At 42.3% G+C, this 12,465-nt stretch overlaps 1 protein-coding gene across 1 annotated transcript; it reads right to left on the bottom strand.

Annotated features, from left to right (window-relative positions):
• Positions 1-1,262: 1,262 nt before the first annotated feature.
• On the bottom strand, positions 1,263-11,843 carry LOC125016989 (terminal nucleotidyltransferase 4A-like). Its single transcript, XM_047599797.1, has 12 exons — positions 10,808-11,843; positions 10,340-10,463; positions 7,712-7,758; positions 6,960-7,080; positions 6,746-6,853; positions 6,527-6,655; positions 5,030-5,243; positions 4,756-4,882; positions 4,471-4,574; positions 4,164-4,348; positions 3,803-3,937; positions 1,263-3,687 (listed from the first exon to the last, which is right to left on the bottom strand). Exons 1-12 carry the CDS (start codon positions 11,506-11,508, stop codon positions 3,241-3,243), a joined length of 2,442 nt encoding a protein of 813 aa, XP_047455753.1. The 5' UTR covers positions 11,509-11,843; the 3' UTR covers positions 1,263-3,240.
• Positions 11,844-12,465: the final 622 nt, after the last annotated feature.

Genomic DNA, 12,465 nt, shown 5'->3' with positions numbered 1-12,465 from the left:
GGATTCCTTACAACAACGTAAAGTGCTTTAAAACTTGATATAATTTTTAAACAGTAAATCTCTTATTGTGATTTTGTGTTCCCTTGTGCACATGCTCCATCTAACGTGAATCACAGTGTTTAAATATGCACAAAAGCCACCAGCAGCACCGCTTTTATGGACACCTACTGTGTGCAACTGCAACCGGATTTCTCATCCACAAGACAGGGACCCATATTGGCAGATCTCCAATACAGGGGTAATGCAGCCCTGCTCGTCTAATCTGGTTAATATATCCATCAGGATCAAAGAGCTGGCTTTTAACAATATTATGAAGTATAGCCGCGCCAAAGTGTCACCACTGTGTAGTCATCAGTGAAGACAGCTCCAAGAAAGAGGATGATGACAAAGATTTAAGGCCTAATTTTAAAGTGCCTTAGTCAGCTCGTTCGAGTCAGGAAAGGGCAAAAGGGGTATTAGCGTTGACGCTCTTTTCCCTTAGTTAAAATTGAAAAAAAAAAAAAAAAAATGACAACGGCATCAGCGGCTAACCCTCCGATGGTTAAACCTTCAGAGGGGTGATTTCACTGAAGCCCTCTCTAAATCATATGCCGCTTCTCTGCGTCCTGCTGAAAATCTGAAAGCGAATGGATTCGACGCAGCTCAACCAAGCGATGGTCCACCAGTGCCCCCATCAGGCACCATGAGAGATTACAGTACACATGCGGGATTGTACTCCTTAGTTCAACATAGAGGTCCATATACATTTGCGTACTACATGTTGCCGTTTTGTGTGTGTGTGTGTGTGTGGGGGGGGGGGGCACAAGTAGCTTTTCCATTTGCTGAAGACAAAACAAAGGACAGAAAGACTCATGAACATACAACTGAAGTAGAGGACTGGCAAAGCGTCACAAAAGAGAAATAACTTTTATGTTTCAGACAGTCAATATTTGCGTAGATTGAGACAAACTCCTGAAGATGAACACTTGATTTCAGATTATATTCAGTTGTCCAACCATTTTTGAAATCTTGAAAACCTTTCCTCTAGTTTAAGAGGAAAACTAAAAGGTTTGCACCTGCACTTTAAGCACATGCTCATAGAATTGAAACTTGTGTTTTGTTTTCATTTGATTTATTTTTTTTCAAGACACACACACACACACACACACACACACTACTGAAAGCACACGGTAAAAACCTTGAGAATCTTTATCCACCGACCTCGTCTAGCACTGTAGAAATGCCCCGGAGAGGCTGAAATAAAATAGATGAGTTTCAAACAAATACACACCGAGCGGGGAATGGATTGTTTTTTTAAAATGTTTATTTAAAAAAATAGAAAACTTACATAAAAAAATCAAGGTATACATCTATATGTCAGTGGTTTACACATTACAACCCATCCTTAATTACACATAAATGAGCAGGGGATTTGGTTTGTGGCAATATGAAGACATCTATCGATTATCCTCTAGACAATTTTCTGAAGAGCTGCACTGAAAAAAAAGGGGATAATGCCAACTGCACGTTGAGTCCATCTGGTTGGTGCACAGGATGTGAAAATAATCACTTTTTAAGCATGCGACTGGACCAGATTTTTGCTTGGGCTTTCGACTACGAAAACCAATGACTGTATGGTGTCCCACGCTCAAGTTCGTCTACGGATTGCTGCGTAAGAAAACCTTGTCTTACTGACTTCAAATGCGGCAGAGGACAACCTCTATAAGTACCTCTTGTACAAGTGGTTTATAATTATCATTAAAAAAAGAAAAAAAAAAAGAAAAATTAAAGACATAATGCTAACAATTAGCAACTGCAATAGGATTGCAATTATGTAAAAATCAAAGCCAAGTTACCCTGGCAGTGCTTATTGGAACAGAAATGGAAAGCTCTGGCTATGTACGGGAAGAAAGGGCAGATTTGGTCTTTCAGAAGGCAGTTAACTTGTTGCTTTAAAAGAATCAAAGGAGATATAAGGCAGAAAAGAAGCACTTTGCTGGTAATAAGTAGCACCAACTATGCATTTAAATGACACAAGTAAACACTGCTAAGGGTGCACCCCACCCAACATAGCCTGCTGCCTACCGAGAGGTAAAACAGCTAAATAAAGCTAATGAATACTGGATGATATGTCTGAAATGAGACCTAGTGGCGGAAAGGTATCTAGGCAGGCAGTTGGGGGTAATTCCATGTAATCATAATTCAAAAATGACTAAAATGTTGGCATAATAGAATTTTTGGCACATTTCTAACGTTGTACCATAGCTCCCCCTTCTGCTAGAAAGCCACACACACACGTACACCTTCTAGGCCCTTAAATCCATCTATTGCACAGATCAGTATAGTCTACAAATAAAAACAGCAAACTAATAGTTGGGAGAACCCCTAAAATTAAACTAAAACTGTGAAATAAATTAAATAAAATCATGTCATTATTGCACATAAATGCAACCAACATAAAATAAGGTGGCAATGGTACAGTACAGAACATCATAGTGCCAATGTGGGAAAAAAAAAAAAAATAAAAAAAATTAATCCCTCAGTGACGAACACAAAAAAACAAAAATATAATGACCAACACAAAAAAAAGAGAAACACTTGGTACATTCAAGCAAGTCATCACAGTTTAAGCACTTGAGACAAGGTCCGGTTTGTGCCGTCACACCAAAAACATGGTCAGCGTTGCGCTGCATAGGTAGAAAGGTAGTGCTTTGCTTCAGTCCAGAGTACAATATGTAGGTGATAGTCCAAGCTTTAGGGGCTCTGAATCAAGAGTTGGGCTGATGGGAAGTTGCATTCAGAAGACCAAAACCTGATGGAGCAGGGCCAATAAGAGTCACAACTTCAAAGGAAGTCGGGCTTGATGGACCGGTTCACCGATATGGCACATGAGATGTTAAGACGTCGTATGGAAACTCAATACTTGACCAAAGTTCTTCAACCAAGAGACACTGGTGAGAAGATCCAGTCAGGGAATCATTAATTCTGAATCAACTCTAGTTTGTGCTGGTGTGCATCAAATTCAGAGCGAGGGTTTAGACGTTCAGATAAAAAGCACAGTTAAGACTTCAGGCCTTTTTCCGTTTTCTTGCATGAAATGGGAGACGGCTTGAGCTGACTTGTGAATTCTGGCCCGATGTAGGTTTGTTTGCAGAGCCTCCAACAAAAACTTGTCTATCATCACATAATCACCCATGATGGAGAGAGAGAGAGGTCTTCAAATATCAAACAAGCTGGGGCAAATCCTGCAGTTTCTTGCTTTTATCTGCTGTGATTGAGAGCAGGAAGAGTTTCTCTCCTTCTGCGTCGCCAGGTGTTACGGTTGTACTGCTGCTGGTGCCTGAAACCCGGTGCTGGGGTATGAACCTGGGGAGGAAACCTGCGCTGGGGGCTGAAGTTACCTTTAGAGTGGTTTTGGCCTTGGAGGATTCCACCTTGGTTGTGCTTGAAGCCAAATTTGTCTGCCTCAAAGGAGCCGTGGGAATTTGACCTCATGGTGTAAGTGTGACTCTGCTGCCCTCCTACCTGACGGTGGTGGAGCTGGTGGAGGGGGCTGGGGAGGGGGCTCGTGGAGTTGGTGTGCTGGGAAACCTGTGCCGCTTGTGACGTGTGACGGTGCACAACACTGATGGAAGGAGGGTTCTCATGGTAGAACTGGCAATTAGACAGAGTGGGGATGGTTAGGTTCTCTGGGAGGGGCATCTGGAGCTGGAAATGAAAGGAAAACAAACAGAATTCTGATTAAAAATATAAAAAGATTATATAAACTATACATTTAGAGAATACATTTTAGAAGTCAGGAGGGCAAGAATTTCACACTAACCTGACATGTGTGGATAAAGCCTGCTGCATGTGCGGCCCTCGGATCAGTAGCCATCTGGATCATAGAGTGGACCGAGGCCAGGGTGAGGGGGTGGAACTGGAGAGTGGTGCTGCTGCTTTGAGGAGAATCCGACTCCTGAGCGAGGGGGGGAAATGCAATTTAAGACAGGCATATAGAAAGTTTAAAAAACTTTGGGTGCTACACTTTAGATTATGTTGTCTACCAAGTTGTCATAACAGACATCAGGGTGCTATGATTCCATTGTTGACTTTTGCGAATGCATGACAACAAATTCATCATGTGTCGCCGCAGTGGCTGTAACCTAATGAGATTTGTTTCAATAAGAGGCCTTTAGCCTTACTATGTCACTTCCAGAGGAGGACGAGGAGAGTGAGCAAGCGGAGGATGACGATGACGAATGGTGCTGAGGGCTAGAGAGAAAGACTGGAGAAGGAGAGGGGGAGTCAGCACTGAGGGGGGAGGAAGAGTCTCTCTGATCCTCAACCAGCATCAGCCTCGCAAGGTCCTGTTCACAGGCCTCAACATCTAGGAGCAAATGGAACAACAATATTGAGACGTCTGATCGGCAGCAGAATTAGGTACTTTTGGCACATATCTAAAACGGAGAAACAACTTCTCAAATGACCCAGATATGGACACTTGGTTACCATGGTTTTCCAGCTTGGCATATTGCTTGGCTCCCCACTTCTTGATTGTCCAGTCCCTGTAAGCCAGAACTTCAGGGCTGACTTTAATGATTCTTCCTAAAGTACTGCAAGACAGGGAGGTACAGTCCATTACACAACGGGACAAAAAAAAAACAATAGAAGTTAATGAGCCCTAAAAATTGGAAAAAAAATATGATTCCATGAAAATAAATTACCCTGTAAGCCTTAATTTGTATGCAAGGAAATGAAATTCTATGGGACAACGGCAGCATCAAAGAAACCAACCTGTCATACTCTTTGTTGGGGTATGCACGTGCCAGAGGAGACACGCCATGGCTCAACACCATGTAGGCAAAGTCAAACACCTGCTTGACTTGCAGGACTCCATATGAACTCCTGCCCACATCATTCCCTGCAAGGATCAGAAAACCAGAAGTTCATGACATTACAAATCGTCTCGTGGGACAATTCAGCTGGCTCTGTAACCTGAATGTACCGTAAGATTGTACAATCTGTGGTGGACTGGTGACCTTTTGTTCAATTCAAATCTCTGTCTAACCTGGCTGTATTGGATCTTCTATACAGAGCATGGATGGCCTGTTTCCATTCCCCATGGCTTTCAGCATTTCCTCCTTGGACAGGTAGGCTCCTCCATTCTTCACCCGGATGCCGGTCTTCATGTAGTTGAAGTCGCGACCATACAGCTCAAAGAACTCGATAAGCAGGATGCCTAGGTTAATGTTGGCGCGCCGCGTGTCGATCCGAGGGTGTAACTGTGGTTAGCAGGACAGAAACAACTTATTACCATGTGTAGCCAGATCCAGTTTAAAAAGCATCAGCATTTTTTACATTTCTGCATAAGATGACCCAAACAAATGAATAAAACATGTTTATTGTTCAAATCATGTTTTTGCCACTACTGCATATCTGTGAGGTGCAAAAGTAAGCGTCCCTTGAGGATTACAAGTATATTTAAAACGAGGCTACATCACTTCAGAGGTTTCACAGATTAATGTAATAGGATAATGATTGTTTTGTTTGTTGGGATTGTGAACAAACAGGCAATTTAAGATGACCAGTTCATGAATCCACCATCAAGAGGACACTGAACCTTCATGACACTGGAAGACTTTTGCAGAGACAAATGAGATGAAAGTAGAGGTTATCACATTCGTAGACTAAAGAACACTGTACTGGCCTCAGAACCTCTTCCAATCTGTGAAACATGGGGGTGGTAGTGTTCTTGTTTGTCTGCTTCTGGGCCAGGATGGCTTGACATCATTGATGAACCAATAAATTCTAATTTATACCAGTGAATTCTAAAGGATATGTCTGGACATCATTGTGCAATCTGAAGTTTGGGGAAAAACTGTGTCATGCAGCAAAACAACAACCCCAAGCACCCAAGTCATTTTGCAAAAGAACTGCTAAAAGAAGAAGAAAATTAATGTTTTTGGTATGACCAAGTCAAAGTCCTGACCTTAACCCAATAAAACGCAGACATCTTATAACTGAAATGGTTCTGTTCTGAGGAATGGGCTAATCATAAGGTAGCGAAAACCTTTAGTTGCTCCTCTTGCTGCACAAGGAGGTCCAACCAGATACTCTAGACAATGGTTCACTTAAATAGGCACCGCTCATAATGACCAATTCCATGAGGAAATAAATGCACAAGCATTGACTGTGTATACTATGGACAAACCCATCCATGACATTGGATTTTGAACCTCGAAAATAAAGCCATGTTGGATTAGCTTGCCATGAATAGTAAAATAAACCATTGAGATCAAAATTGTTTTTTGAACCAGGCTGTAAAGATGTTTAATAATGCTGTGAAGTTGAGCTTTTTAACATGGGGGTCTATGGGGATTTGCTCAAGCGTCAACTCGATGAATTACAATTTTCTACACTTCTGCGTGGGCTTCATCGCTCAGATCCAGATATATGTTTTGTTTGTGTGTCTATTTTCAGGACTTGTGATTTCAGTCATTTTTAATGCAGAAATGTCAAATTCTTGAGTCAATGTGAAAAGCATGTACAGCGTATGCATGTGTACCTGCAGGAAGCTGATGGCCATTAGTATGAGGCTATATGAGCTGATGCCTCCAGTGAAGACTTCATTAAGGTCCCTCTGCAGCAAGAACTGCTTCAGAACGAAGATGAGCGGTGGAAGAACAGTGTACTTCTGCAAAATAAAAATAAAAACAACCTTAATAAAGAAAAGTATAACAGATTATTTACTTCACAAAAAGTGCCTAGTACTGAAGGCTTTTACCTTAAGGTAGCTCTTGATGAACTGTGCTGCTTTGACAGCAGTCTCCACATTGAAGCTGATGTCCACTTTCACTTCTGTTTCATGATCAGTAAGCTTGATGATTGGCACCTGGTGACAGGTCAGATGGAATTAAGTCATGATTTGGTGGATGTTCTATAGAGTTTGTTGAAATCTTCACAAAGCAAACAGACACATTTATCCTTCGGTGACTTACTGTAGCCTTGTCGAGGACTTTAATGGGATATGGGCCGGCCACATTGTGTTTTTTCAGGGCTTGCTCCAGTTCCTGCAGCGGGGGATGGTCCCACTTTCCAAACACCACCAGGTCAATGTCACTGAGGACATGAAAAAAAAAAAAAAAAAAAAAGAAAAACTTCAGGAACATTTAATCCCTGAAATACCGTCTCAACTTGGAGTGCACAATGATGCAGTGACCACCAAAACAAATCCTAAAGTTTTTTTCAACTATCACTGCAGGATTCAGAAAAACAGAAGCAAAGGTTGTCAACTACCTCTCAATGCACAACCTCTTCCAATCAAAAAAAAAAAAAAAAAATCATGATGAGATCATATAGAAAGCAGCGACCATTTCAGGAAATGACTTCATGATGTGGGACCCAGTACCAATTTCTTAAATGCTGTTGATCAACAACGCGTGAGTGCACCAACCAGTAATCTTATTTTCATATTTCATCACTTTAATCATTCACATGACATGCCACTTCCAAATAAGGCTGCTGATCTAATGCTGTTCAGTTCTGCCACTCTTAAAATGTATATACACAAACAAGAATTATTTACAAGACGTTACAAGTAACAAAGCGAATTTGAAAAGTGCGAACAGCAGCACTGATATCATGGTACAACTAACCACACTCAACCAGAAATAGTGCTACCACTTCCTAAAAACTAACACAGAGACATTTCTTCATTTAATGTCAAACAGTGCAAGAAAGCAGAAGTTACCTTGTTGGAAGATAAAGTCCAGTGCTGAAGCTGCCAAATATTTCCACCTGCAGAGGACAGAAATTAAAAGTTTGATTTAAATCATGACATCTTAACACTTAGGAATGCGATAGCTCTAGTCTTATTTAGTTTGGTCTTTGCACGACATGTCCTCTACATCCCCATGCGCATCCGTGATTAGTCATACCAAAGCAAAAGGTCAGGAGATAAGTACAGCTAAAATAATATTTCAAGTATTCAGCTTTCCTTTGAAGGGGATCATCCTTTTAGGCAAGTCAGGACTGCTCTGCACAGACAAAGCCGACATCATTAAGTGAACACTTAGTCTACCAAAAGTGTAAACCTTATCTCTATATCTTAAATAAATTGAAAAAAAAAAAAAAAAAAGAAAAAAAAAAAAAAAAAAACAGCCAGCAGCTGCTTGGCATCACTGTTACAAAGCCTTTTTTTTCTGAGAACCAATGACATCACAGATTCTCCGACAAGTGCTTTCTACTGGATTTGTAGTCTCTGCCTCTAGAAATCCAGGTGGCTGCCTGCTTGTTCTACAAACTAACACTCTTGCCAACAAAGATGCATTTTTACCAGGGTATTGCCAACTACAACAGAGCAGGCAGGGAATTTATTTCTGAATCAAAAAGACAAAGAAGCAATTCAGTGAAGAGAACCTGGGGCTGCAGCTGCATTAGTCTTGTGAGAACATATAGCCGGCAGTGACGTCATGAAATAATGCTGCCGAGAGTGACTGGTGATAACTTTGCTCACACTGCTACTCTACTCAGGAGGCCAACAACATGTAGGTTGATAGTGGGGGGCCTTTGGGTCCTACAGATTATGAGGAGGGGCCTCTGTGGATCAGGCTTGTTCCACTGCATCCCACAGATGCTTGATCGGCTTGGGAGAATTTGGAGCCCAGGTCAACACCTTGTGCGGTTTTTCATGTTTTGAGTCATTTCTAAACTGTTTTCGTGTGTGTGTGTGTGTGTGTGTCAGGCTGCATCCTTCTTGGAATGGCTGCTGCCATCAAGGAGTGTCATTGTTATGGGGTTTGGGTGTCTGGTCTAGTCTAAGTGGGTGGCACATGTCTACATGAATGCCAGGTCCAAACATTTCCCAGCAGAACATTGCATTGTCACAAGATGATCAATGTAATTCGCTTCTATTGTCTGTGGTTTTAATGTTCTAGTACATACCAGTGGTGGCTGGTCCCAGTCAATCGCCAGTATGAGCCCTATGCAGCTCAGGGTCCTATACCTGCATCTAGATTTTCTAAAATCATATACATCTGGTAACAAGCCATGCAGACAGTGTTAGAGTTAAACTCATTGCTTCAATTGTTAATTAATTGCACCTTTATCAAGTAGCTGTAAAAATAATATGCAACTACAGATGTGTCCAGGAGGACATTAACACTACAAAAAGCCAATGTTATGGCACAATATGACATGTTGGCTGCTGTAAAATAAAGACAGGATTATGTCGTAGCAATATATTTTATGGTCTCACTTTAATCCCCCATTTCCTACCGACTAATCTTACTCAGCAATAAACATTAAACATCTGCACTGCTACAGCTTTGAGTAACAAAAATGTTCTTTAAGGGAAGGAAAAAAAAAAAAAAAAGAGGAAAGAATCCAATTCACAGTGAGGCCCTTTGGGATTTCTGTCAAGCAGGATTAGTCCAAAATGTTTATAATGCTAAGAAAAGAAAAAACATATCTGTTACAAAGTACACTCTGTCAAGATTCTGTTGGCAGAGGACAATGGAAAATAATTCACCAGTGTTACTTTGGGAACGCAACATGAATAAATGATTACATCTGGCCAACTCTGGAAATATAGTATAAACTAGGCTACTTAGGGCCTACTATGTGGTAAAACAAGACATGGAAACGCAGTAAAGTATACAAGACACTAACATTGATTTACACTGACCACTGCAGCTTAGTAGTTTTATTTGGAAGGCAATAAACAAAAGAAAATGCTGTATATATGTAGGCATGTATATATATAAATAAATAAAACATGTTGCATAGTTATAAACCAGGCAAGGGACATTGGATATGCTAATAGGAAATAAAAATAGATTTAAGTGTGAATAAAAGGAGTCCTGGATGATGACCAAGGCTGTGGATGCTTGCAAATCGTCTTGGTACACTGTGGGCATCGTAGGCGACTTCAGATGAATTATCACCTCTCCAACACGGCAGCAGAGCATTGATTTACATTAATAGCTTCATCAAGATAAACTTAAACTAACCCAGGCAGGCAAAGCCCGTCATTGAGCGTTTCAGGGTCACTGCAACAAAACACATTTGCAGAGTTGTGCTTGTTCAAAAATACCTGCATAAGCTATTTTAACGCAGCTCAGAGGACATGGACAAGTTTAGGATTCCCATTCCAATACTTGATGCAACAGGAAGCTGCCGCTTACTGAGCTTAGTAAAGATGACTGGAAACACAGCAAGGAAAAAAAAAAAGTGTCAAACCGTTGAACACTCCTGGTCCCAGGAACCGCGTGGCGGTGCGACTCAAGTAAGAATGACCGGACACTTTCAAATGAATCACAGCAGGGGCTACCCCCTTCTCTGCACAGGGACACACATCTACCCTGCACTTAATACTCACCCTTGCTGTAGGCCACAAGTCCTTGATGACGCCTTCTATCCTGTTCACGACGTCTCTCCTCATGGCCTCCTCTTCCGGTCTGGGGGACATGAAGTTGAAAAAGTCCACTATCTCTTCGTGAAGACTGAAAACAAGAGGGAAAACGGGCATGATTATTCAAGTGAAACAGTATAAAATCAGTTTGTGTCGTGCATATTTTGGGAAACTGGATTATGTATGAAGAGTCATGCAAAACTGCCAAACTCCCCTATACGTAGCTCTGTCTCCTCCCCCCAATACTGAATGTTAACACCTGAAAGATCACCTCTCATCAAGAAAGGCACGGTTTTAGACACAACGCGGCCTGGAGGACTGAGAATCCTGTCAGACATTGCATGTTAGCCACTTATGGTTTTGCTGAGTGATCCAAGTTTCTTTAATTAGCCAATTAAGTGCCTCGCTGCCATGGCTGTACAAACACATTCTTACCCATTAATGCCCGGGCTGTAGCGCCTGGTTTTCCACAGGCTGCAGGACGAGTCCACGTAGTGTCCATTGCACCCGTAGGACAGGAGCGGGTTGATGCCGTGGTGGAAAGTGTTGGAACGGTTCAGCTGCCTCCTGCGGCCGCTGGAGTGTGACTGATGGTGGTGGTGCTTGTTCCCCTGCTGGCTTTTCATCCCGGTGGGGGTGTGGCCGCCGGATTGTTGCACGCTGCGACAGTGGTGATTAACAGTGCGAAGGGGCGACTGTCGGAGATTGTTCTCGTTCAACTCGTGCTCACCGCCGTAGTGTAAAAACTGCCCGGCCTCATCTGCCACGTTCAAATTGTCAATCTGCAGAGAGGAGCCGGAGGGCGAGGAGCTCTCGGCCTCCGAGTCCAGAGAGGAGGAGGACGGCGACAACGAGCCCTTCCTCCGGACGCTTCCCCGGCTCTCTCCGCCTCCGCCGCTGTCTCGCTTCGGTAGCTTCCCAAACATAACCCCCGGCGTAGGCGCTGCATCTCTGCCGTAGTCGCCGCGCGAGTCCGCGGAGTTGGCATTCTGCAATGCAAAGTTGCGTTGGTGGTGAAAGCGGTTGTCGACGCCGGAGTTTGCTCCGAATCCCTGAGAGGTTTCCCAAATGTGCATCCACAGGGAATTGGCAGGTCCCTTCTGCTCCGGCTGGATCCAAGCGGTCCTGGGATCCATCGGACTCGAGTTCGTCGAGAACCTCTTCACGAGAAAACTGCACGCAATTTGGCAAATAAAACAATTTGCATTCGGTGGGACTGACAAATCCTACCGTGCTCTTTTACTTGTTATCTTCGAATTGCTTCATTTTCGGAAATTGGTTTGGTTTTCTCGAGCGGCTTGTTCAACTCCACTCCCCATGTAAACCAGCCAATATGGCGCACCCAGCAGCACGGGTCGGCGTCTGCGCATGTGTGAGGGATTTAAATCGTTGAACACACCCCTCGGTTCAGTGAGAGGCGTCAAGTTGGATGCACGCAGGACGGAAATAAACGGAAGTTGAGCTATTAAAGTCCCCCCCGCCTCCTAAATAAATAATAAAAACAGGCTCAATACATATTTCACAGATATATTTGCACAATTTATAAAATATCAACTTGCCAGTTAATTTCCGCATGTTGCGCAGATTTGTGCTTAATAAATTTGTTCCTTTAAATATTTTAAATCTTTTTTTTTTTACTTTTCCACAATAATAATCCATTTAAATTCGTTATTGGATATCGTAACGTCTAGAATGAAAATACAAATCTCTTTCATAATCACAACGGCGTAAAAAATGCAAGAACGATTTTTCCTTCATATACTATAAGCTGATTTAAAAGTGTATTTTTATGGCTTGTTTATAAATATTTAAACGTTTACAGCATTGAGGATTTCATCAAATATTTAGCGTATTATCGTGGATAACAGCCAGAAAGCTCGACCGTGTTCGAGTGGATTTTATTTTGGCAGCGATGTTGAGGAAATGGCAGCTCTTGCTCGTTTCCGCTCTTGACACAGATAAACCCCGGGCAGATGAAACGTGATGCTGGTAGTAATTCGGTTAGATCGACATTTGTCGCTATTTGTATGACTGCGAATGTTGTCGCTAAATGTGCCATAATGTTCACCAAACGCACACATCACAGGTCATAT

The sequence above is a fragment of the Mugil cephalus genome, chromosome 11, assembly GCF_022458985.1.
Source record: "Mugil cephalus isolate CIBA_MC_2020 chromosome 11, CIBA_Mcephalus_1.1, whole genome shotgun sequence".
Classification (NCBI taxonomy): Eukaryota; Metazoa; Chordata; class Actinopteri; order Mugiliformes; family Mugilidae; genus Mugil; species Mugil cephalus.
Note: the sequence above shows the minus strand (reverse complement) of the source record. Positions and strands in the feature narration are given on the sequence as shown.

Excerpts from the sequence above, each read along its gene's own strand:
- LOC125016989 (XM_047599797.1), bottom strand. The coding sequence starts at position 11,508 with ATGGATCCCAGGACCGCTTGGATCCAGCCGGAGCAGAAGGGACCTGCC. Across the intron at positions 4,349-4,470 it reads TGCCAAGCTGGAAAACCATG|ATGTTGAGGCCTGTGAACAG; the intron begins GTAACCAAGTGT and ends ATTTGCTCCTAG. Across the intron at positions 3,688-3,802 it reads GCTTTATCCACACATGTCAG|CTCCAGATGCCCCTCCCAGA; the intron begins GTTAGTGTGAAA and ends TTTCATTTCCAG.